This window comes from Mobula hypostoma, chromosome 27, assembly GCF_963921235.1.
Source record: "Mobula hypostoma chromosome 27, sMobHyp1.1, whole genome shotgun sequence".
Taxonomy (NCBI): domain Eukaryota; kingdom Metazoa; phylum Chordata; class Chondrichthyes; order Myliobatiformes; family Myliobatidae; genus Mobula; species Mobula hypostoma.
In genome coordinates, this window is record NC_086123.1 from 31509878 (window position 1) to 31534465 (window position 24588).

The 24588-nt window shown below is 45.8% G+C and overlaps 1 protein-coding gene across 1 annotated transcript; it reads left to right on the forward strand.

Annotated features, from left to right (window-relative positions):
- Positions 1-3112: 3112 nt before the first annotated feature.
- selenom (selenoprotein M) lies at positions 3113-15810 on the forward strand. The gene is made up of 7 exons (XM_063034184.1): positions 3113-3246; positions 4164-4302; positions 4488-4835; positions 4953-4988; positions 10759-10793; positions 11296-11374; positions 12938-15810. The coding sequence occupies exons 1-7, from the start codon at positions 3113-3115 to the stop codon at positions 13151-13153; spliced, it is 987 nt and encodes a 328-aa protein (XP_062890254.1). The 3' UTR covers positions 13154-15810.
- The last annotated feature ends 8778 nt before the right edge of the window (positions 15811-24588 follow it).

The window sequence follows — 24588 nt, forward strand, 5'->3', positions numbered from 1 at the left end:
ATTACAGAGGCATGAGAGAGGAGTTAGCTGGAATTGATTGGAAAAGAACACTGGCAGGGATGATGGCAGAGCAGCAATTGCTGGAATTTCTGGAAGCAATTCAGAAGGTGCAAGACATATACATCCAAAAGAGGAAGAAGTAGTCTAAAGGAAAGATGATACAACTATGGTTAACAAGTCAAAGCCAACATAAAAGCCAAAGAGAGGGCTTGTATAGGCCAAAGATTAGTGGGAAGTTAGAGGATTGGGAAGCTTTTAAATTCCACATGGAATACGAAAGTAAGTTATCCAATAATATTAGAGAGATACCAAAAGTTTCTTCAGATACATAAAGTGTAAAAGAGAAGCAAGTGTGGATATCGGACCACTGGAAAACAATGCTGGAGAGATAGTAATGGGGGTTAATGAAATAGCGAATGAACTGAATAAATATTTTGCTTCAGTCTTCACTGTGGAAGACACTAACAGTATGGTGGACGTTTCAGGTGTCAGGGGGCATGAAGTGCGTGAAGTTACCATAATTAGAGCGAAGGTTCTTGGGAAACTGAAAGCTCTGAAGGTAGATAAGACACCTGGACTAGATGGTGTATACCCCAGAGTTCTGAAAGAGGTGGCTGAAGAGATTGTGGAGACATTCTCTAGATTCTGGAATGGTTCCGGAAGACTGGAAAATTGCAAATGTCACTCCACTCTTCAAGAAGGGAGAGAGGCAGAAGAAAGGAAACCATAGGCCAGTTAGTCTGACCTTGGTGGTTGGGAAGATGTTGGAGTCTATTATTAAGGATGAGGTCTCAGAGTATGTGGAAGCACATGATAAAATCGGATGTAGTCAGTATGGTTTCCTCAAGGGAAAATCTTGCTTGACAAATCTGTTGGAATTCTTTGAAGAAGTAACAAGCAGGATAGACAAAGGAGAATCAGTTGATATTGTGTACTTGGATTTGCAGAAGGCCTTTGACAAAGTGCTACACATGAGGCTGCTTAACGAGCCCATGGTATTACAGGGAAGATTCTAGCCTGGATAAAGCAGTGGCTGATTGGCAGGAGGCAAAGAGAGGGAATAAAGGGAGCCTTTTCTGTGGCTGCCAGTGACTAGTGGTGTTCCACAGGGGTCTGTGTTGGGACCAATCCTTTTTACATTATATGTCAATGATTTGGATGATGGAATTGATGGCTTTGTTGCAAACTTTGCAGACAATATGAAGATAGGTTAACAGGCAGGTAGTTTCGAGGAAGTAAGGAGGCTACAGAAGGACTTGGACAGATTAGGAGAATGGGTAAAGAAATGGCAGATGGAATACAGCGTCTGGAAGTGTATGGTCAAGCACTTTGATAGAAAAAATAAAAGGGTTGACTATTTTCTAAATGAAGAGAAAATACAAAAAACTGAGGTGCAAAGGGACTTAGGTGTCCTTGTGCAGGATTCCCTAAAGGTTAACTTGCAGGTTGAGTCTTGCAGGTGAGGAAAGCAAAGGCAATGTTAGCATTCATTTCAAGAGGTCTAGAATATAAAAGCAAGGATGTAATGTTGAGACTTTATAAAGCACTGGTGAGGCCTCACTTGGAGTATTGTAAGCAGTTTGGGGCTCCGTCTGAGAAAGGATGTGCTAAAACTGGAGAGGGTTCAAAGGAGGTTCATGAAAATGATTCCAGGATTGAATGGCTTGTCATATGAAGAGTGTCTGATGGCTCTGGGCCTGTATTCACTGGAATTTAGACAAATGAGGGGTGACCTCATTGAAGCTTATCGAATGGTGAAAGGTCTTGATAGAGTGGATATGGAGAAGATGATTCCTATGGTAGGAGAGTCCAAGACCAGAGGACACAGCCTCAGAATAGAGGGACGTCCTTTTAGGATGGAGATGAGGAAGAATTTCTTTAGCCAGAGAGTGGTGAATCTGTGGAATTTGTTGCCACAGGCAAATCTTTATGTATATTTAAGGCAGAGGTTGATAGATTATTGATTGGTCAAGGCATGAAGGGATACGGGAAGAGGGCAGGAGACTGGAGCTGAGAGGAAAAGGATGTAATGGCAGAGCAGACCCAATGGGCTAAATAGCCTAATTGTGCTCCTGTATCTTATGGTCTTAAGGCCTTAGGGAGAGTGGACAGCCCCTTTGGGATGCTGAAAGGGAGGGCAGGGTGAGGAAAGATGTGTCTGGAGGTGGCTTCATGTTAAAGGCGGTGGAAATTATGGAGAGTAATTATTGAACTGGGGAGGTAGTAAAAGAGGGTGGGGCCCAAAAAAAATAAAATTAACGTCATAGAGCTAGAGGACTACACCACAGAAAGAGGCCCTTCAGTCCCTCTAGTCTATACCATACTGTTATTGTGCCTAGTCTCATCGAACTTCACTTGGACCATAGCCCTGCATACTCCTCCCATCCAAACTTCTCTTACATGTTGCAAGGGAGTGCAGGATGGACCTTGGCAGCAAAAGTGGTGAAAATTATAGGCAAGTAAATGAGCAGGTGGTTAAGTGGCCTGGCTGGGCCTTTGTTCAAGGAAGAAATAAAGGGTCCTCAGGCCTTCGTGGTGTATGTTTGGTGTGAAAAGTGATTGGAAGTTTGTGGTGAAGATTAGATGGTTGGGACCAGGAAGCTAGCAATCGAATAGGTGGTATAAGTCAACAGAGGTGTCACAGATGTAAGTGGGAAAAGACCATAGACCATAAGACATAGGAGCAGAATTAGGCCATTCAGCCCATTGAGTCTGATTTTCCATTCCACCATGGCTGATTTATTATCTCTCGCAACTCTGTTCTCCTGCCTTCTCACCGTAACCTTTGATGTACTTACCAATCAAGAACCTATCAATCTCTGCTTTAAACATACCCAATGACTTGGCCTCCACAATTGTCGGTGGCAATGAATTCCACAAATTCACCATGCTCTGGCAAAGAAATTTCTCCTCATCTCCTTTCTGAGGCTTTCTGGTCCTAGACTCCCTCACTATAGGAAACATCCTCTCCACATCCACTCTATCTAAGCCCTTCAATATTTGGTATGTTTCAATGAAATCCTCCCTCGTTCTTCTAAAAAGACTGGATGAGGGAACAAACAACGTTTGATGAAGGAAGAATGAGTTTGTGAGACAGTAACAAGTTGAGACAATGGATCTGAAGCAAGATGGGCTGGAGCAGAGTGATCCTGCTTGTGGACGTCGGATAGGAGATAGAATTGAGATGTGCAAGAACGGGGAGATTGACACTCGAAGCATAAAGGGACTATCACCAGTTAAAGTGAGGTCAGTGACTACCTGGGAGACAATATCAAGCCATGAGGAGACGTTGGAGAGCTGGCATCCAGTCTCTTCGAAGAAGATTGCAGATGTCTTTGAAGCGATCCATCCAACAGGTTTTGGCTGTCTTTGTCTCCTGGAGGAATTCACTCATGTTATTGGGTCCCAATGGCACAAGATTGTGGGTGGCTTTTACAGAACTGATGAGCGCACATATACAAGAGCAGTCCGTGAGTTCCTGAGCCTCCCGTGCTCTCTCCATCCTCTGGCTGGTCCTCAGCTCATTGTTTTTCTACTTTTGTGTGTCCGTGCACTTGTTCCTTTTGTCTTGATCTACCAGCCCAGGAACACTGTACGCTTGCAACTGATTGGCTCCTTGTTCTGGTCGATCTCAGCGAACTGAGCCTGATTTTTCCTCTCTGGTGGGGTTCAGGGCAGTCTATGAGCTGAGAACCCAGCAGCTCCTGGCGACTGGGCGTTGACAAGCCCTCCAGTGTGTTGTTTGAGAAGAACTTCCTTTGCAGAGTTCCTGAGCGCATCTTCAATAACCTTCTTGTGGTGATGTTTTAGTTGCCACTGAAACTTTAGGGCGAGGATTTCTTTCCTTTGGGGAGGTAGATCAGCTCCGTCCGAAGCTTCCAGTTTGGATCAATGATGTTGGAGCGAGCTGGGGTGGGAAGAGTTAATTCCACGGGTCGTCACTTGAATGCTGGTCTGGCTCATTCTGTGGGGACAATATTCCTAGTACAGGCAGAACAGACAGTACCAGGCACAGACTAACAGACAAACAGGCAGTCAAACACACACACACACACACACACACACTGACGGCCAGACGCACAATCAGACAGGCAAGACACAGACTCTTTAAGACGGCAGCCCTTGCCCTCGGGAGGTGCAGTTTGCGGGTAACGCTCACTAAGGCCGGTGGTGAGGGGACTGAATGTTTCGGGCGGTGAAGCTCCAGCCGCCTGCTTGGTGCTGGACGCGTCGGTGGAGTACAGTAGCCGCACTTGCCCCGGCAAGTGCACAGTAATCCGTCATTCTCCTGGCTTGCGGATGGTGGGAACGTTTATTTCTTTTGGGGGGAGGTCGAAAGGCGATTTACTTAAGCCCATAGTATTGATCATTCCCTCTCGTGGTAACGAGGAAACGCAGACACAAGTTGTAGTACCATTCAATCCCTTTTGATGGACAAGAGCCCAAGTTGCACTCAGTTCGCTTGTGTTTTACCGAAGTGGATTTAGCGAGACCGTCAAAGCATCCCGCGCAGGTTTGCGGGTGGGTGGGTGGGAGGTGAGTGTCACACGGAGCCTCGCCTACTTTACCGACCTCCCCTTTCACGCAGAGGCTCGGTCTCCGCCCCCAGCCCGCTGCCCCCGGCCGCCCGGCAGCCCGGCAGCCCGGAGTCTGACGTGGCAGCAGCCTTTATAGCGGGGCGGACTTGCCCCGCCGAGCCGTGTTTCCGGGAGAGCCGGTGGCTGGCGACCTTCGCCACGATGCTCATCGTCGCCCTTCTGGGGCTGTTTCAGGCGGCGTTTTGCTACAAGCTCGACTTCGGGAAGCTGCCGGGACTGGCTCGGGGCAGAGTGGAGGTAACGGAGTAGGGGGTGTGTGGAGTGCAGACACCAGGGCAGGACAGCCCGGGAGACCCACTCTGAGTCACTCTGCCTTAAATGTTCAATGTGATAATTTTTTTCTCCGTTTTACAGACCTGCGGAGGATGACAGTTGAGTGTCCTCCCGGAGGTAAGCAAAAATTCCCTCTATTACTTCCAGAAAACAGTCAAGGTCTCTTGTAGAATCTTTAGCGAGATTTGAGGACGTCAGTCATTCTAACTCTTTGTCAGCGATGGGCGACGGGACAGTCCCAAGTCCCAATCCCGTGGCTGTTTTAGGGTATTGGGTTTACGTACAAGGCTGCTGTTAATACGTGAGAGAATATCTCTTGTTTCAGGCTTGGATCGACGAGCCAGGTGGCAGACAGCCTTGTGGTCCAGGTCAGACGCACCTTCGTGCGGGCGATGCGTGACAAACTGGCTTGGGGCGGGCAGTGCAAGTTGGACACTTAAGTTTTCAAATCGAGATTCGGCCAAAGGATGTGGCTCAGGGAAGCTCCGGGTTTCAATTGCGCTAACTCTTTACAATAAAGATTCCCAACGCTGTCCAGAGCATTGACAAATTTGCGGAGTTTACTTTAGAAATTTGAAGAAATTTACATAGGAAAGAAAGCATACGTAACGAAGCGTTAATCGCTGCACTCCGGAATACCGAGGGAGATAATCTAGAAACATGATGACGCACCCAGACCCTGTTCTGGTGATTTATCCTGGAGGAATGAATGACTGAGCTTGGCTTCTTTAATATTTTATACCGTCGTTACAAAATACTGGAGGAACTCAGCAGGCCAGGTAGCATCTATGGAAAAGAGTACAGTCAATGTTTCCGGCCAAAATCCTTCGGCAGGACTGGTGAAGAAAAAGATGAGGGGTCAGAGTTAGAAGGTGGGGGAGGGGAGGAAAAACGCCATGTGATAGGTGAAACCGGGAGGGGTGAAGTAAGGAGCTGGGAAGTTGATTGTTGAAAGGGATACAGTGCTGGAGAAGGGGAGATTGTCATGGTCCGGTCTGTGAAGTCTGCATTCCGGTTCACGGTCCGGTCCATCGACCCTTGCTCCAGGTCTTCCTGTTTACCCTGTTTCTGTTCTTGTTGAGCTCTAATTGAGGCAGCTGATGCTCGTTGGGGCTGGCTGCATAAATACCTCCAGAGACCAGGGTGTGGCTGCTGGATTGTTCTTGTCCTTACTCCTTGTATCCCTTCCCTTCCCCTGCCTTCTGTTTCCTTGCCTGAAGCCCTGCCTTGTCTTGCCGGTGACTCTCGTCTCACCTGAAGTCTTGTCTTGGAGCTACCCTGTACCTAGCTCCCTTCCTGTCCCTTGCCTCCGTCGGGTAAGTCAGGCCAGATTGCTGCTACCCTGCGGTTGGTTCTGTCCCTTGCCTCCGTTGAGTAAGCCAAGCCAGATTGCCGTTACCCTGCTGTGGGTTCTGTCCCTTCCTGTCTCTTGCCTCCATTGGATGGAGATCCGTGTCCTGCTCAGGAGGAGCTTCAAAACCCCAAGTCTCTATCCAAGCCTCGTCTCGAGTCTCTGGTCTCCAGCCTCGCCTCGAGTCTCTGGTCTCCAGCCTCGTCCTGCCTGCCAGCCTAGTCACGTCCTTGCTTAGTTCTGGGGTCCGAGCCAGAGGCAAGACCCAAGTTCTGGGTCCTTGTCCAGTCTCTGGCTCGGAGTCCAAGCCCGGGCTCCTAGCTCTTTTGTCCAGTCCTGTTCTGGGTTCCCGGTTTTTGTGTCCATGTCCTGGACCTCATCCTGTATCCTAGTCCTGTCCCTAGTACTTCAGTGTCTGTGTCTTGTACTCGGGTCCATTACCAGGGATCTGATAAGAGAGGACAGAAGGTGTGGGGTCTCTTTGATGGATTCAATAGTTATAAATCCTTTGTATTTGCAGGACTGGAGGACTTGAGTTATAGGGAATGATAGAATAGGTTAGGACTTTATTCCTTGGAACACAGAAGTTTGAAGGAAGATTTGATAAGTATACAAAATTATGAGGGGTATAGATAGCGTAAATGCAAGCAGGCTTTTTCCACTGAGGTTGGGTGGGACTACAACTAGAGGTCATGAGTTAAGGGTGAAAGGGGAAAAGTTTAAGGGGAACATGAGGGGAACCTTTTCACCCAGAGGGTAGTGAGAGTGTGGAATGAGCTGCCAACACCAGTGGTGCATGTGAGCTTAATTTTAATGTTTAGGAGAAGTTTGGATGGGGATATGGATGGCTATGGTCTGGGTGCAGATTGATGGGACTAGGCAGTTTAAATTGTTTGGTACAGACTAGATGGGCAGAAAGGCCAGTTTCTGTGCTGTACTTTTCTATGAGTATCCTTTCAGGCAATTTTGCCTTTTCAAAAATGTTCTGAAGAGTTATTTCTGTAGCAGACCATTTAGTGTAGGAGCAAATCACACAAAATGCGGGAGGAACTTGTCAAGTCAGGCAGCACCCATGGAGGGGAATAAACAGCTAATATAATGGGCCCAGAACCTTTATCAGAACATCCTGATGAAGATGATTTGTGACATTTCACAAATGCTCCATAGATGCTGCCCAGCTTGCTGAGTTCCCCCAGCATTTGTTGCTTAAGATTTCCAGCATCTGTGGAATCTGCTTAATGTAGGACTTGTGTCATCTAGGTCACCATTTTGCATTGATTCACCTTTTGTTGCTGGTGACGCCAGCAATGATGGACCAGCTCTCAACCTCAGTGCTTAGTTTCTGTCTTAGTGATGACTTGTTTGCCTTCTAAAATGCTAAAACTTTATCAGACATCTGAAACTTTGACAAACCTCTATAGATGTGTGGTGGAGAGGTTGCACAGAGCCTGATATGGAGGCACCAATGCCCTTGAATAGAAAAACCTACAAAAAGTAGTGAATGCAGCCCAGTCCATCACGGGTAAAGCCCTTCCCACCATTGAGCTTATTTACAGGGAGCACAGTTGCAGGAAAGCAGCATCCATCATCAGGAACCCCCATCATCCTGGTCATGCTTTCTTCTCGTTGCTGCCATCAGGAAGGGGGTACAGGAGACTTGGGGTCCACACCACCAGATTCAGGAATAGTTATTACCCCTCAACCATCAGGTTGTAGAATTAGAGGAGATAACTTCACTTGCCCCAACTCCGAACTGTTGCCAGAGCCTTTGGACTGACTACCAAGGGCTCTTCATCTCACGTTTTTGATATTTATTGCTTTTGTATTATTATTTCTTTTTTCTTTTTGTGTTTGCACAGTGTATTGTCTTTCGTACATCGCTCCTCTGCCCTGTTGGGGGTGGTCGTCCATTGATTGTGTTTCTTGCATTTACTGTGAATGTCTCAAAGAAAATGAATTTCAGGGCTGTGTATGGTGACATATAATTTGTAATAAATTTACTTGAATTTTACTTTGCCTTTCTGTCCCATCACTTCAGACAGGAACCCTGATGTTAGTTGCATCTTTTAAATGTATTTTGAGGCTATCCTCCGTTCTCATCTATAAAAGGTTCTTGACAAACTTTCTGCAGTTCCTAAGTCAAGAGTATCACATCTGAGGATGTGTGCGACATTACAATCCTGTCACCTAATGGGATTCTTCCGATTTTTCTTTTTTTTTTTGTCACTTCCAATGTCTGAGTAATATGCAGCCATATCTATAGCCATCTCCAAACCTTGGCCATTCACCTTTACCTGAATGGCAGGTCTCTTGGCCTTTTGGCCACTGTCTTTGGCACAAACACAGTTCAAAAGTGCCTGTGAGTATCCTCACACATTAAAATGCTATGTAAAGCCCCACTCCCTTTGTCCATAATTATGTTTCCTTTTAAATTTCCTTGTTGGAGGAGCTCAGCAGATGATGCAGCATCCATGGAAATGAATAATCAGTTGACATTTCGGGCCGAGACCCTTCATCAAGACTGGAAAGGAAGGACAAGGAAGACACCAGAATAAAAAAGTTGAGGGAGGATAGCTAGGAGGTGATGGGTGAAGCCAGGTGGGTAGGAAAGGTAAAAGGCTGGAGAAGAAGGAATCTGATAGGAGAGGAGAGTGGACCTCTGCTCTTTGTTTCCTTCTGTCTGAATTTTGGTGAACCTCCATCATCCATGTCTGTCTGTGCAGAGAAGCCTAGTGTATCTTTCTTTGTTATAAAGAGAAACCAAGCCATCCTGAATGGGTACAGTTGAGTTAAATCATTGCCCTGACAATAACAGGTTTTGCCCTTTTGCACACTCACAGGAATGAGATCTTTCCCACTGAGAGCATTCCATCTGATCACAACTTGGGCTCATTGAGGGAGACACCGTCATTACAGTCCACATTGCTGTATTCTCTCCTGGCTCCTACACCATTTTTCTGCCATCTTCTCACACCATTTCCCTTGATTGCCACAACCTCCTTCACCATGTAGATGTGAGCTCTGGTATACTGAATTGCTTAGAAAGGTCATGAATAAACCGGTATCATAAAGTACGAAGCAGGAACATGCCGAAGGTAGTGTGGGGCGACAGTGAAGTAACTGATCATCTCTCTGGATGTTTGGTTGTGGGTCCACGTCTGGGTTCTTGGGTTTCAATATCTCTGAGGATCTATCCTGGCCCCAACATATCGATGCAGCTACAAAGAAGGCACAACAGTGGCTATATTTCATTGAGAGTTTGAGGATATCTGGTATGTCACCATCTAGTATGGGTTGGGGAGGTGGGGCTACTGCGCAGGATCGAAATAAGCTGCAGAGAGTTGTAAACTCAGTCAGCTCCATCATGGGGACTAGCCTACCCAGCATCCAGGCCTTCTTCCAGGAGCAATGCCTCGAATAGATGGCATCCATCATTAACGACCCCTTCACCCAGGTCATGCCTAGTTCTCATTGCTACCATTAGGAAGGAGGTACAGGAGCCTGAAGGCACACACTCAACGATTCAGGAACAGCTTCTTCCCCTCTGCCATCAGATTTCTGAGTGGACATTGAGCCCGTGAACACCACCACACTACTTTTCTTTATTCCTATTTTTTGCACCACTTATTTAATTTAACTATGTATTTACCATAATTCATGTTTTTTTTCTATTATTATTTCTGCTGCCACGAAGACAACAGATTTCACAACATATGCCAGTAATATTACACCTGATTCTGTAACTTGCAAAACTTCCAGACAGCACCGAATTAGAGTGGCTCTGTAATATTTCAACACGGTCGTTGAACTGGGTGTCGGCCAGACAGCGAGGAGATGGTAGATTGACTGGAAGAGTGGCCTTTTTCTGCAAACAGTTGGCTTCAACAACGTTATCAGTATTTCCATTGCTTTTAATATCTGCAGCGATTGATTGCATGAAAGAATAGTTCCACACGTTATATTAAGCACTGAACACCATTTCCCCCCCCCCCCACAAGATAATGTTTATTTACAAAATCTGAACATTTCAAATACCGTGCATTCATGCTGGATGAACACTTTCAGACTGTACCAGACTCTCCGATCCAGGAGCTGCGGTAACAACGTGACAGCAATTGCAGGGACCTCCCTGCCAACGGGCACTCATTGCAATCTCGAGAACAGTTAACCCTGTGTGATCCTCTGTTACTGAGACAGCCACTGTCACACTGTGACAACCCGTATTAAAACACTGCAGAGAGTCAGCTGACTGGGTGTGCGAGGCTGATGGAGAGCTAGGATTAGTTACCTCAAGGCTGCCTCACCTCTAACGACAGTACCATGTCACCAACTGCTCTGTAGATTGCAATAATGTGTTACAAAAAGCCCCAGAGACCACCTCGTTAACTTTGGAAGAGAGAGGACTGAAATGTAAGAGAATATTAATTTTTGAAAGAAGTTTTCTCGAAGAGAGAAAGGATATTTTTCTGTGAACAATTGATTTGACTTGGTTGGACACTAACAATCTCTGTTCTGCTTTGCTTTTCTGGTTCACAGGTGAAAGCTTTCGTTAATGAAGACTTGCCTCTTTAGTATCCTTTTGAGAAACTAGGGATATATATAAGTAGAAAGATATTATTGACATGACCAACAGAGGGTTCTAATGGGAAAATGTTAGCCCCCCTGGCTCACCTTGCCCATCAGAGATGCTACTTTCTGTCTCCGCTCCCTGCCGTGACCTGACAGGTTCGGCTCATTCTGCGCTGCCCGGTTTGGGGAATGTGTAGTTCATCCTGTGAGACGGCATAGGAGGTAGCGGTGGAGAGAAGGCAAAGTTTCAGATTGGTGGGTGGGAGAGTGGGTTATTGTGATTGGAGGGTTGTCACTAACCAGGCCAAGATTAAACTAATCTATGGACCCTGGGGTTGGGATGACAATTGTTTGGGGTGTTTTAGATCTGGTCACCTATCCTCTCCTGATGGTAATCATTGGGCAGAAATGTACAAAGAGGTGGTATTTGGCTGGAAATCACTCCTGTGCGAACCCAGTGTCTGTGTTCCTGAAGGTTCAAACTTTCCTGACCTCCTGCTAAAGTCACAACCTGGTGTTGAAGTATATCCCGGGAGCCAACCCCATGCTCCTTCTGTTCAACCGCAACCTCGAAGAACTAAATGTAAGACTTCCTCTGATTTGACATTGTTGCGATTTTTCATTTTGCAATGGGTACCGATAACGTTGCCACAGATTGTGCTTTGGCCGGGTACAACTCAAGGTTGGCTTCCCCCTCCAACCTCCCAACCTTGCCCAATAAAATGCTGCAGCCACTCACCATAGATCAGAACCCTCCCCATCAACCCTCCATTCCCAACTTCCATCCCATGGCGACGCAGATCGATGACAATATCGCGATCATCCTGAGTTGTAGAGCTCAGCACCTCCTTGGATAAGTCAGGAGGTGAAACAACTAATCCACCAGAAGCACTCTGAGAGGTTTTGGGAAGGGGCACCAGACAGAGGGAGAGATTCCTGGAGATAGAGGAAACATTGGGAATGGTGTTTTAAGGCTTCCCATGGATAATGGAGTAATCCAGTAGTTGGAGGCAGGTATCGGATGAAGTTCAACCCGACCTAGGACAGGAGGATCTCCCTGCACTTGGTGTCCATGTGGGTCCGAATGACATTTCTTGACCAAACGCCACATTCATAACCTGGCATTGACTTACTTCCCTGGAGTGGATCCTGAGCTTATTCTCTTGAACTACGCTTACCAGGAACTGGATGTAAGAAATCAATTGGTTCACATCATTCCTTTATTTCTGATCATTTAAGTGAGTCACGGCTTGTGAATGGAACAGATTGAATTTTGCACCCGGTGTTGGGGGTTATTGCATGCCTGGGCTTCTCGGCAATGGTTATATAGAAAATAAAGTGCAGATTCTGTTCCAGTAGAGGACTGCCTGGGGCACTCCTCGTTAAACGGATATAAAAATAGCCATAAACACGAGAAAGCCTGCAGATGCTGGAAATGGAAAGCAATATGCACAAAGCACTGGAGCAACTCAGCGGGTCAGGCGGCATCTACGGAAATGAATGAAGAGTTGACGTTTTGGGCCAAGACCCCTCAGGCAGAGAAGGAAGGGGGAAGGTGCCAGAATAAAGAGGCGGGGGAGGGACGGAGGATAGCTGGAAGGTGATAGGTGAAGCCAGGTGGATGGGATAGGTAAAGGGCTGGAGAAGAAGGATTCTGATAGGAGAGGAGAGTGGACCATTGGAGAAAGAGAAGGAGGGGATCCGATGGGGAGTAATGGGCAGGTGAGAAGAGGTAAGAGTTCAGAGTGGGGAATAGAGGGAAAGGAGAAGTTTGTTTACCGGAAGGAGTGATAGAAAAGCATAGCACATCTAGTCCATGCCAAAACCATCGACCATAGCCCTCCATATCCCTGCTTTCCACGTACCTGTCCAAACTTCTCTAAAAGGTTGAAATCGAGCTCACCTGGACCACTTGGGCCGGCAGCTCAGTCCACGCTGTCACGAGAGGAGAAATCGATATTAATGCCATCGGGTCGGAATGCAAGGCGTTGCTTCTCCACCCTGAAGGCGGCCTCATCTAGGCGCACGAAGAGGCCACGGGCCGACGTAGCCAGCAGCTTGAGCGGTGTTCTCCGTCGCGGCCGTGCAAGCGGGCCTGACTACTCTCAAATCTGCTCGGGTTCAGATCTTCCTCTTGTCTCCGCAGCGAATAAACCTGATGCCCATGACCAGGAGCCAGATCAATGAACTACTGCAGAAACTGGGCTTTTACAAGAAGGAGAGTGCCAATGCCCCAGTGCCCCCCGAGTTTCTGCACGCACCGATGGCAGGGAAACCTGACAGCCAGCCTACAGCCGAACCTGTTCACGGGGTCACGACTGATCAACAGGACGAGCCTGATGAGATGAAGCAGGACTTGTAACCGATGGTCGAAATGTTATTGCCTTGCCTCCTAATCAGAGGGCAGGTACAAGTGGATTGTAAATGTAATGGTTCTTGTTTTGAGTGGAGGCTTTGGTTCTCATGACTAACTGTCTACCTGCTGTCAACACCTTGTTTCTTTTTAAACACACACAAAATGCTGGAGGAATTCAACAGGTCAGTCAGTAGCATTATGGCAGGGATTCCCAACCTTTTTTGTGCCATGGACTGATCTAAGGGGTCTGTGGATCCCAGGTTGGGAATCCCCTGATCTATAAACAGTCAACGTTTCAGGCCGAGATTCCTCATCAGGGCTTGTGGCTTTTTAAGTCTGACATGTCCAGTGACAGGTGACTGAGGGAAATTGAAATAAGTCTTCCGTTCATGGGCATATACCTGGCCTGGAAACCTTGTTAATGGTAGGTGGATTTTGTTCAGTTGGGTTACTTGGGTCAGATCTTCATGGAATTATCTTGAGCAGTTTCTTTTTGTTCCTTTTCATACTTTGTGGTGCATCAGGTGACATTTTTTTGCCATTTTCTTAGCATTTGTCTGTTTTTACGAGGCCAAGTTGCTAGCTGGACAGTCAACCCAGCACAGGTGGGAAGTGTACAAGGAGCTGGCTGGATTTGAACTTGGGACCATTTGCCTCCCAAGTCCGGTGCTGATGCCACTACACCACCAGCTGGCTAACAATCTCAGGCAGTAGGATTGATTAATTTCTCCGAAGGATCTTCCTTGGTCTCTGCCCTATGATCTGCTGTGTGCAAACCTGAATACCCTACAATTTCTCAAATGAGGCTCTGAGATTTGCAAATTGGCTGGCTCCCACCTCTAGTCCAGGTGTGTGTAAAATTTACCTGGCGATGGGTGCGCCACATTCAGAGTAGGTCTCTCTCTCTTTTCCTGATGGTGAAAACCCTGGCAAATGATCTTGCCTGCACACTAGGGAAGGATTGGATTGTGAAGGTGCTGCAGCCCAGCTGAGGTGGGGAGGTTTGAATTGCCCTTGTACAACAGCAGGCCAGAACAGAACAACAAGCTGGAAAATGGAACTCAGGTGATATAAGTAGCGATCTGACTATTAAACCTGTGAATGATGTGTAGGGACGGCGGGGTCTACTGATTATTACTGCCGCCAGCAGTGATGATCATTTTTCCTTCACCCTGGTCCGATGCCAGCAATTCTCAACACGTTGTAGACAACAGGGGGTGCTGGAGACCGATGAATGTGTCTCTTTGTGGCTTCCCCACTCCCTCCTGGTCTTCTGTCCCATGTTAAACTGGTCAGAACATGTGGATTCTGGCTTCTGTCCCCTTCCTTTCAAGTCTTGATGAAGGATCTCAGCCCAAAAAGTCGATGTTTATTAATTTCCAAAGATGCTGCCTGAGGCTCCCTGACCTCCTGTGTTCCTCCAGTGTTTTGTGGCTGAGAACACGTTCAAAGAATGCAGAGATATATTGTGCTGTTTTACTGCCGATATTGTTTCTTCCCCTTCCTGGTGCTGGGGATAGGCAGCTGGATGATGCTGACAGAAATGTGGCCTTTCATTGAGTGGCGCTCAAAATGCTGGAGGAACTCAGCAAGTCAGGCAGCATCCATGGAGGGGAATGAACTATCAACGTATCAGGCTGAGACCCTTCATCAGATCCTACTTCTCTCCATAGATGCGGCCTGATCTGCTGAGTTCCTCCAGCGTTTTCCGTGTGTGTTGATCAATTATTTCCAGCATCTGCAGAATCTCGTGTGTTTGAGACACTTTATTCCTTTAACTGCCCAGCAGTATCTACACCAGGGGAGAAAACATTATTTGAAACATCGTTCTGTTGTTCACATCTAAGTCTCAAAAACTGGCATTCCATTTATGGGGAAGCAAATATTTTTTTTTAAATGACAATCAGTAATTGTGATAATATGGTTCAATTTAATATCACAGCATGTATACAATACACCACCTGAAGTTCTTACTCTTCACAGACATCCACGAATCAGAAGAAAACCCCCAAAGAATGAATGACAGACAGAAGTTAGAACCCCAAACGTCCAAAGCAATTACCAACACATAGTTGATATGTGTAACTAATTGTTGCTGAGGTGTTGCCAATCTACCCTTCTGTTGCTTCACTCAGGTTCTGACGAAGAGATTCCACCTTGCCCAGTCTCGGGTATATATGGTCCATTCAAATAAAAAAAAAATCCATAAAAAATAATTTTATTTTTTAACTTGTAATAAAAGCAGAATATGTTTGAAACACTCAACAGGTAACATTTCTGTATGTTTCAGGTTGACGTTCTTTTAAGTTATCTGTCGAGTGTTTTAAACGTTTCTTTTTTTTTTGTTAATTTTGGATTTCCAGCGGATGTCATACTTTGCTTTCAACTTGTAACTTTTTGTGTGCTTTTGGCGCTCCGAGCTTCCAGAAACCTTGCCTGTTCTTTCGCAGTTCACACTGAATCTGCCCAGATCCACTGAATTTGAGAGGCTGGGTTGGTGCCGTGTGTACACAAGTACCTTCAGTCCTCAAGGGAATTGAATGAAGCTCTCAGCTTAAAGGTGACGGTGCTGAGAGCAGAGGAGAAATATTCCTGAGGACTAAAGGCACTCGGTGCAGGGCACCAGTATTCTCAGAATGTATTGTTCCTGGCTCTCAGTAAAATCCAACAGTTCCTACACAAACTGTCTGCGTCTTTAATGCTGTGCTTGAGTGTCAGCTGTGTGGATGTTTAAAGAAGGGAATGTACTCTTAAAATCTAGTTCTCCAAACACCTGCCTTCCCACTCGTTCACTCATTCAAATTAGCCAGGAGGGACAGTTTGAATCTACTCCCTTTGATGAAAGTTTGAGAGGTACAGTGAGATTCATTTGTGAGTGCCAAAGAGGGCTGTGGAGCTCAAAACATTGGCTATATATTGGGGTCATAGATCAGGTCAGGTCACTGGTCTGAGTGCTACTGGTACCATGTAACCCAGTACTACCTGCCGCGTGGTCGGGTGGTCGATTAAACCGGCTCCCCCGCCAGGCTTGCCTGGTGAGGAGGGTGGCTAGACACCCTGCAGGATGAGAAACAAGACACTGTCAAAGGGCGGATGAACCCTCTCGTAGGGTCAACGGCCATCTAGCGAACACGTGCCGTGAAGCGCGGAAAGGGCATCCCTTGCATTGAAGCTTGGTCTGGCCATTCACTGCAGCAGAACTTCCCCCAGCCGTTTTGGACCCCACTATGCCACTGGATCCAGGAGGGGATGTCGAGAGGGTGTGTCTGGACTTGTGCAACCCCCTACTCACCTAAAATCCACCCGCGCACACGCTGTTCCTTTCTGAGGAGTGGGGTACCACCCCACTAACTGACTGAAAGGAACCGTCATCATCCTATGGGATGGATAGCCAGAGAGAGAGAGAGATCACTACAGCACAGAAGCAGGCCCTTCTGCCCATCTAGTCCTGCAACCCGACCATAGACCTCCATCCATGTACAAACGATACTTGTGCAAATTTCGATTCAATGCTGAAAATTGTAAAGCAGAACTTGACAGGTTGTCAAAGTTTATGGGGAGGAGTTCAAAAGAAATCTTTATTATCAGAGTACCTACATATCTCCACATGCAACCCTGAGATTCTTTCTCTGCGGGTAAACTCAGCAAATCCAGAGAACAATAACTGTAAACAGGATCTGTAAACAAACCCTGCAAAAGCAGATCATAAATAAATAGCAATAAATAACAAGATGAAAGAGTCCTTAAATGAGTGTTTTTGTTTAAGGGCCTAATGGTTGAGGGATAGTAACTGTTCCTGAAGCCGGTGATGTGAGTCCTGAGGTGGCTGCAAGAAAAGAGCACGGCCTGGATGGTGAGGATCTTTGATGATGGATGCTGCTTTTCTTCATTAGCATAGGAAGAGGCAGGAGAATGGAGTTAAAAGGGAAATAAATCGAATGGAGGAGCAGAGTCGATGGGCAGAATGGCCCAGTTCTACTCCTACATTTTATGGACTCAACCAGCAAAGTAGAGGGACTCAGGGAGGAGTTACCACGTTTGATCCCCGACTGGTATTGAGTTAAACCTCATCTCAATGGAAAAGAAACCAAGAGTCCAGGTTATCTATTAGTGAGAGCTGCTGGAAAATCACATGCCAAACTGAATAATATTAAACTAGAAATTATTCCAGAGTGCAGGTGTCATAAGGCTGATTTATACTGCTGCGTCAAATGGACGCCGTAACCTATGCAAGTGGCCTACGCGCGTTGTGAGCATTTATACTTGTGTGTTGGTGTGCCTGTATCGCTCTGCAATTTGGGCACGTCACACATGCGCACACACCTGCCCGTGCAAGGCTTCATGGTCATGGTAGTCTTTCGCGGGGTAAACAAGTTTAAAGCGAGCGTCTTTTTTCGTAAAAGCGAAATGTGTCCTCCGTAATTTCGGAGGTCTGTAAAGCTTTATGGAAAGCATTGCAGCCAGAGTTCCTTCCCTGCCCTTCAGTCGCCCGATGGGAAGCTACTGCAGCGTAGGAGGAAATACGATGCTCCCAGGCAGACCAATCACAGTTATTGCGTTTCACGTTGCCGCAGCACGTAGTTACATTTTGGGAGAGGTGCACGTCAGACTACGGCGTAGGGATCTGTATAGGCTCTGCATAGGGTTTGTGGTGGCTACGGCGTCGAGTTGATGCAGAAGTATAAAGCAACACACATCAAAGTTGCTGGTGAACGCAGCAGGCCAGGCAGCATCTATAGGAAGAGGCGCAGTCGACGTTTCAGGCCGAGACCCTTCGTCAGGACTAACTGAAGGAAGAGTGAGTAAGGGATTTGAAAGCTGGAGGAGGAGGGGGAGATGCAAAATGATAGGAGAAGACAGGAGGGGGAGGGATGGAGCCGAGAGCTGGACAGGTGATAGGCAGAAGGGGATACGAGAGGATCATGGGACAGGAGGTCCGGGGAGAAAGACGGGGGGGGGTGACCCAGAGGATGGGCAAGAGGTATATTCAGAGGGACAGAGGGAGAAAAAGGAGAGTGAGAGAAAGAATGTGTGCATAAAAAAGAGTAACAGATGGGGTACGAGGGGGAGGTGGGGCCTAGCGGAAGTTAGAGAAGTCAATGTTCATGCTATCAGGTTGGAGGCTACCCATACGGAATATAAGGTGTTGTTCCTCCAACCTGAGTGTGGCTTCATCTTTACAGTAGAGGAGGCCGTGGATAGACATGTCAGAATGGGAATGGGATGTGGAATTAAAATGTGTGGCCACTGGGAGATCCTGCTTTCTCTGGCGGACAGAGCGTAGATGTTCAGCAAAGCGGTCTCCCAGTCTGCGTCGGGTCTCACCAATATATAAAAGGCCACATCGGGAGCACCGGACGCAGTATATCACCCCAGTCGACTCACAGGTGAAATGATGCCTCACCTGGAAGGACTGTTTGGGGCCCTGAATGGTGGTAAGGGAGGAAGTGTAAGGGCATGTGTAGCACTTGTTCCGCTTACACAGATAAGTGCCAGGAGGGAGATCAGTGGGGAGGGATGGGGGGGACGAATGGACAAGGGAGTTGTGTAGGGAGCGATCCCTGCGGAATGCAGAGAGAGGGGGGGAGGGAAAGATATGCAGTATAAATCAGCCTTTAGATTGAGTTCAGTAATGATACATCCACGGTCACTCAGTGACTAAAATGTAATGAAGCACAATGCTTTGACTGACCCATCAGTAACAGACAGGTAACAGAGGACCTACAGGTCTAATAACACATGAGGTATGACAGACCAGAACAGAGACTTACAGCACAGAAACTGGGCATCCATGTGCACTCCAAACATTGGGTATCTTTCTACTCTAATAATTTACCAAAATTCTACTGATATACCATGGAGAGGGCATTACACAGGATCGGAAAAAGCCGTCGAGCGTAATAAACATCGTGGTCATGAGCTTCCCCACCGCCTAGGACATCTTCAAACAGAAATACCTTCCAGAAAAGGGAAGCAAGGACCCCGACCACCCAGGACATGCCCTCTCCTCATTGCTACCATCAGGGGAGAGATACAGGAGCCCGAAGACACACACTCAGTGTCTTAGGAAAAGCTCCTTCCCCTCCGCCATCGGATTTCTGAACGGACCATGAACCCATGAGCACCGCCTCACTATTTTTGTTGCACTCTTTATGCACTACTTTTTATTTATATACTCTGTGTGTGTGTGATATACAGTATACAGTGCACTCCAGTCAATTAGACACATGACCCAGGCTGGGAACCCTTGATTATACCCTTGGCAAATCAAGTGCTCATCAAGAATTTGTGAGGGTCTCGGCCTTCACTGTGGGGAAAAGTTTCTTATTATCCACCTGATCCATGCCCCTCATGTTTACAGATACAGCAGGATAACAACTCTTCTGCCCGATTATACTCACGTGTAATTCACCTTTGGAATTTGGGAGGAAACTGGAGAACCAGGAGGAAACTCCGTGCAGTCATGGGAAAAACATCAAACTCCTTACCGACATAGGTGGAATTGAACCTGGGCCCTACCTGTCTGTTCAATCTCCTGCCATCTGGTAGGAGATACAGAAATATTTTAACCGAGACAGTGAGAATGAAAAACAGCTTCTTCCCAAGGGCTGTGCTGCAGCTGAATAATGCAACACCCCGGCTTGCTAACGGCCTTTGAGTGTTATGGAATAGTTTTATTACTAAACCGTACCGCATGCTTTGTAAACATCTGCTTTGCACAGACTGGAGCAGCACTGCAATTTCACTGTCTTGAACAATTACAGTTAAGTTATATTCTATCATTCATTGCATTTTTCCTATCCTTCATTCTTCCCAAAATACGTTATCACTTATCAGGGTATCAGGATTAAATTCCATCTGCCCTTTGCTCTGTCCATTTTTAAAATGCCCCATATTATTGTCCTCACCATTAACATCATCAATTTTTCCATCATCTGAAAACCTATTAATTAAACTCCTTTCACTCAGTTGAAATCTCTACTGTATATAACAAGCAGCAAAGCTCAGCACTGATCCCTTTGTAGACTGCTGGTTACAGGCTTCCAACCATAAAAACCACTCTCCACCATCTCCCCTTGCCTCTTATCACCAAGCTATTTCAGGTGCAGTTTACCAACAGATTCTTTCTTTCTTTCTTTTTAAATCTTTTTATTGAGTAAGTATACAAAAAAGGTAAGCCATATAAACATTAATACAATGTTAAAGTATAATAAAATTCCAAAAGATAACAATACCAAAAAGAAAATACTACAAACAATGTAATTTAAGCATAAGAAACCAAGATAACATAATAGTATACTAGATTTTATATATATCAATGGAAAAAAAGAAAAAAAAAACCCCCAAAAAAACCCACCGTGCAACTAACTAAAAGCAAAGCAAAGCAATGGGCTAACTTGAAACCAAACAGAGTTAAACTTAAAATCACGTCCTCAATCCCGACCTCCATTAAAACAGTGAAAAAAAAACAAGAAGGGTAAATATTACATTAAATGAAAATATCGAATAAAAGGTCCCCAAATCTGTTCAAATTTAAATGAAGAATCATAAAGGTTACTTCTAATTTTCTCCAGATTCCAACATAAAATCGTCTGAGAAAACCAAAAAAAGGTAGTTGGAGCATTAAGCTCTTTCCAATGTTGTAAAATACATCTTTTCGCCATTAAAGTAAGAAATGCAATCATTCTACGGGCTGAAGGGGAAAGATTACTACCAACAGATTCCAAGAACTCCACTCTTTTGGACCAGTTTCCTGTTTGGGACCTTTCCAAAGTTTTATTGAAGTCAATGTGGACTATGTTCATTATCATTATTTTGTGCTGTGTTAGCTACATTCTTACCATCAATACATTTCATCACCATTTCAAAAAATTAAATCAACTTGGCCAAATTCCCTCAAAACCTGCTCATCTCTACCTTAAACTTATATCTGCAATGGGAAAAAGTTTCTTATTATCCATCCTATCTGAGCCCCTCGTTATTTTCATCATCATCATTGTATGCTGTGGGTCATCACAGTCTTTGACCATAATTGTTCTTGGCAAATGTTTCTACAGAAGTGATTTGCCATTGCCTTCTTCTGGGCAGAGTCTTTACCAAATGGGTGACCCCAGCCATTATCAATACTCTTCAGAGATTGTCTGCCTGCTGCCAGTGGTCACATAACCAGGACTTGTGTTATGCACCAGCTGCTCACAGAACCATCCACCATCACAGAAATTGTTCTGAGCTGCATCAGCCAGGCCCGGGTGCCAGTAACAGTTAGTTAATCTAGACACACAGTCATCTGATTTCTGCCAAGCTGCGTGAGAAGTTGGGTGAACTTTCTAAATTGCGCGAGTGGATTGCAGCAGCGCTCTGCAAACGGTTACCACTAGAGAGCGCTAAGAGACCGGAGTTTGACTTCACTTTTGCTCATTACGATTGCCCTGAATTTCAATCAACTTAACCAAGGACTTACCCCAAAGTCGCGCAAAAGAATGTGTATGTTGGTTGGATTCAAACTTAACATGCACAGGTGGAAATAGCAAGAATCCTAGTCAAACAGGTTCGCTCTTGCAGCAAAAAAACAATTTTAAGACAAAAATATAAAGTAAGAAATGATGCTCTATGGATGTACCATGGAGAGCATTCTGACAGGCTGCATCACTGTCTGGTATGGAGGGGCGACTGCACAGGACCGAAAGAAGCTACAGAGGGTTGTAAATCTAGTCAGCTCCATCTTGGGTACCTACCTACAAAGTATCCAGGACATCTTCAAGGAGCGGTGTCTCAGAAAGGCAGCGTCCATTATTAAGGACCTCCAGCACACAGGGCATGCCCTTTTCTCACTAACAAGTTGCTGGTGAACACAGCAGGCCAGGCAGCATCTCTAAGAAGAGGTACAGTCGACGTTTCAGGCCGAGACCCTGCGTAAGGACGAAGCCTGTCCTGCCGAAGGGTCTCGGCCTGAAACGTCGACCGTACCTCTTCCTAGAGATGCTGCCTGGCCTGCTGTGTTCACCAGCAACTTTGATGTGTGTTGCTTGAATTTCCAGCATCTGCAGAATTCCTCGTGTTTGCCTTTTTCTCACTGTTATCATCAGGGAGGAGGTACAGAAGCCTGAAGGCACACACTCAGTGATTCAGGAACAGCTTCTTCCCTCTGCCATCGGATTCCTAAATACACATTGAACATAGGAACACCACCTCACCTTTTAAAAATATTTCTGTCTTTGTACAATTTTATATCTATTTTATATACATATACTATAAATAATTTGCTTATTTATTACTTTTTTCTTCTATATTATGTATTGCATTGAACGGCTGCTGCTGTTAACAAATTTCACGACATATGCTGGTGATAATCAGCCTGATTCGGATTCAAAGTTCTAAGTTTAAATTTTAAATAAAACATAATTGCATTTGTCTGTTTATAAGTTTAATATTATGCATTATGGCATCAATTGAAGTATTATACCAACATCTTTGATTGCAATGCGCCGGTGAGTTGAGATGTTACATAAGAACCGTTTTAAAGAAAATTCGGAGTTAATGAGTTGAAGGTGGGGCAGAACATGTCCATTGTAAAGAAATGCTGGAGGAACTCAGCAGGCCAGGCAGCATCTATGGAAGAAAGTATAGTAGACGTTTCGGGCCGATACCCTTAGACAGGACTTCCTTTTTTTAAACACAGAAACCAAAGGAAAGCAGAGGACAGAAACAGCGGCGGAAACAAACTATAGCAACTTCTGAAAACGAATAATTGTTTATTAATTTGAGCATAAAGACAATCCCAGATCTTCAAACCAGCGGGCATTAAACTTGATTGACAGGACAATTAACCAATCAGTGCACACATGCCGGAGGAACTCGGGGGGCCAGGCAGCATCTTGGAAAAGGGGGGAGCAGCTGAGACCTTTGTCGGTACTGTTTACTGATTTCCATAGATGCTGCCTGGCCTGCTGATTTCCTCCAGCATTGTGTGTGTTGCTTTGGATTTCCAGCATCTGCAGATTTTCTTGTGTTTGCAATTACCCAGTCACATCCACTTACTCTGACATCGCCACCATAGGAATCTGCTGTTTTTTTTAAGTGTTTGTTGAAAATCTAAAAATTAGGAAGTGGTAAGAGTGAACGGCAAAATTGCCTGGAAGTAAAATTTGAGGAACACTATGGGTTTATTACTCCAATGTGTCAATGAATTGTTTACTAACGGGTGGGAAGTGACTGGTTGAATATGTCGCGGGTGCATTAACGGAAGCACAAAATATTGCGGATGCTGGGAATCTGGAATTAAAACAGAAAATGCGTGGAAAACAGAGAAGTGTAAGGCAGTATCTATAAAGAAATGGATAGGGCTTATATTTCAGACTGATGGTCATCCCTCTTTAGCACTTGTTAGGTGTGATAATGCATAGGTCCTGCTGCCGCCCCACTCTTCAGCAGCCTGGCTTCAATCCTCAATTCAGCGCAGTTTGCACGTTCTCCTTACGACCGCATGCGTTTCCCTTCGGTGCCGTCCACATCCCAAACCCCCTGTGCGTTAAAAGGTTAATTGTCTGCTGTAAACTGCTCCTAATGTGTTGAGAGGAGGAATCCCGTTGAAGATGATGGGAATCTAGCGAGGAAAGAAATTGGGTAGCACTACTGTTAATGTATCTAATGGCGCCACCTCATTAAATATACAGTAGTTAGATAGTTTTGCAGAGCAGGGGAATTAACGGTTATGGGAAAAGGCAGGTAGGTGGAGCCGAGTCCACGGCCGGATCAGCCATGATCACAGCATTGGTTAGATTACTCGGAGTATTGTGAACAATTTTGGGCCCCTTATGTAAGAAAGAATGTGATGGCATTGTAGAGAGTCCAGAGGAGGTTCACAAGAATGATCCCAGGAATGAAAGGGTTAACGTGAGGAGCATTCCATGTCTCCGGACCTGTAGTCGCTGGAGTTCAGAAGAATGGGGGTGGGGGGTTGGGGGGGTGTCTCATTGAAACATCGAATATTGAAAGGCCGAGATGGAGTGGATGTAGAGAGGATGTTTTCTATAGTGTGGGAGTCTAGGACCAGAGGGGACAACCTCAGAATAGAGGGGCATTCATTTAGAACAGAGATGAGGAAAAATTACTTTAGCCAGAGGGTGGTGAATCTGTGGAATTCATTGCCAAAGGCAACTGTGCAGGCCAATTCATTGGGTATATTTAAGGCAGATGTTGATAGGTTCTTGATTAATCGGGGTATTAAAGATTGTGGGGAGAATGGGGTTGAGAGGGACAATAACTGAGCTATGATGGAAAGGCAGAGCAGACTTGATGGGCCAAATGGCCTGATTCTGTTCCTCTGTCTTGTGGTCTTATTGAATGGCAAAACAGGCTCGATGGGCCAGGTGGCCTACTCTTCTCCTACGTCTTACGTTTCTTATGTCATTAGTGGTTAGCCCAGATTGGATGGGCTGAAG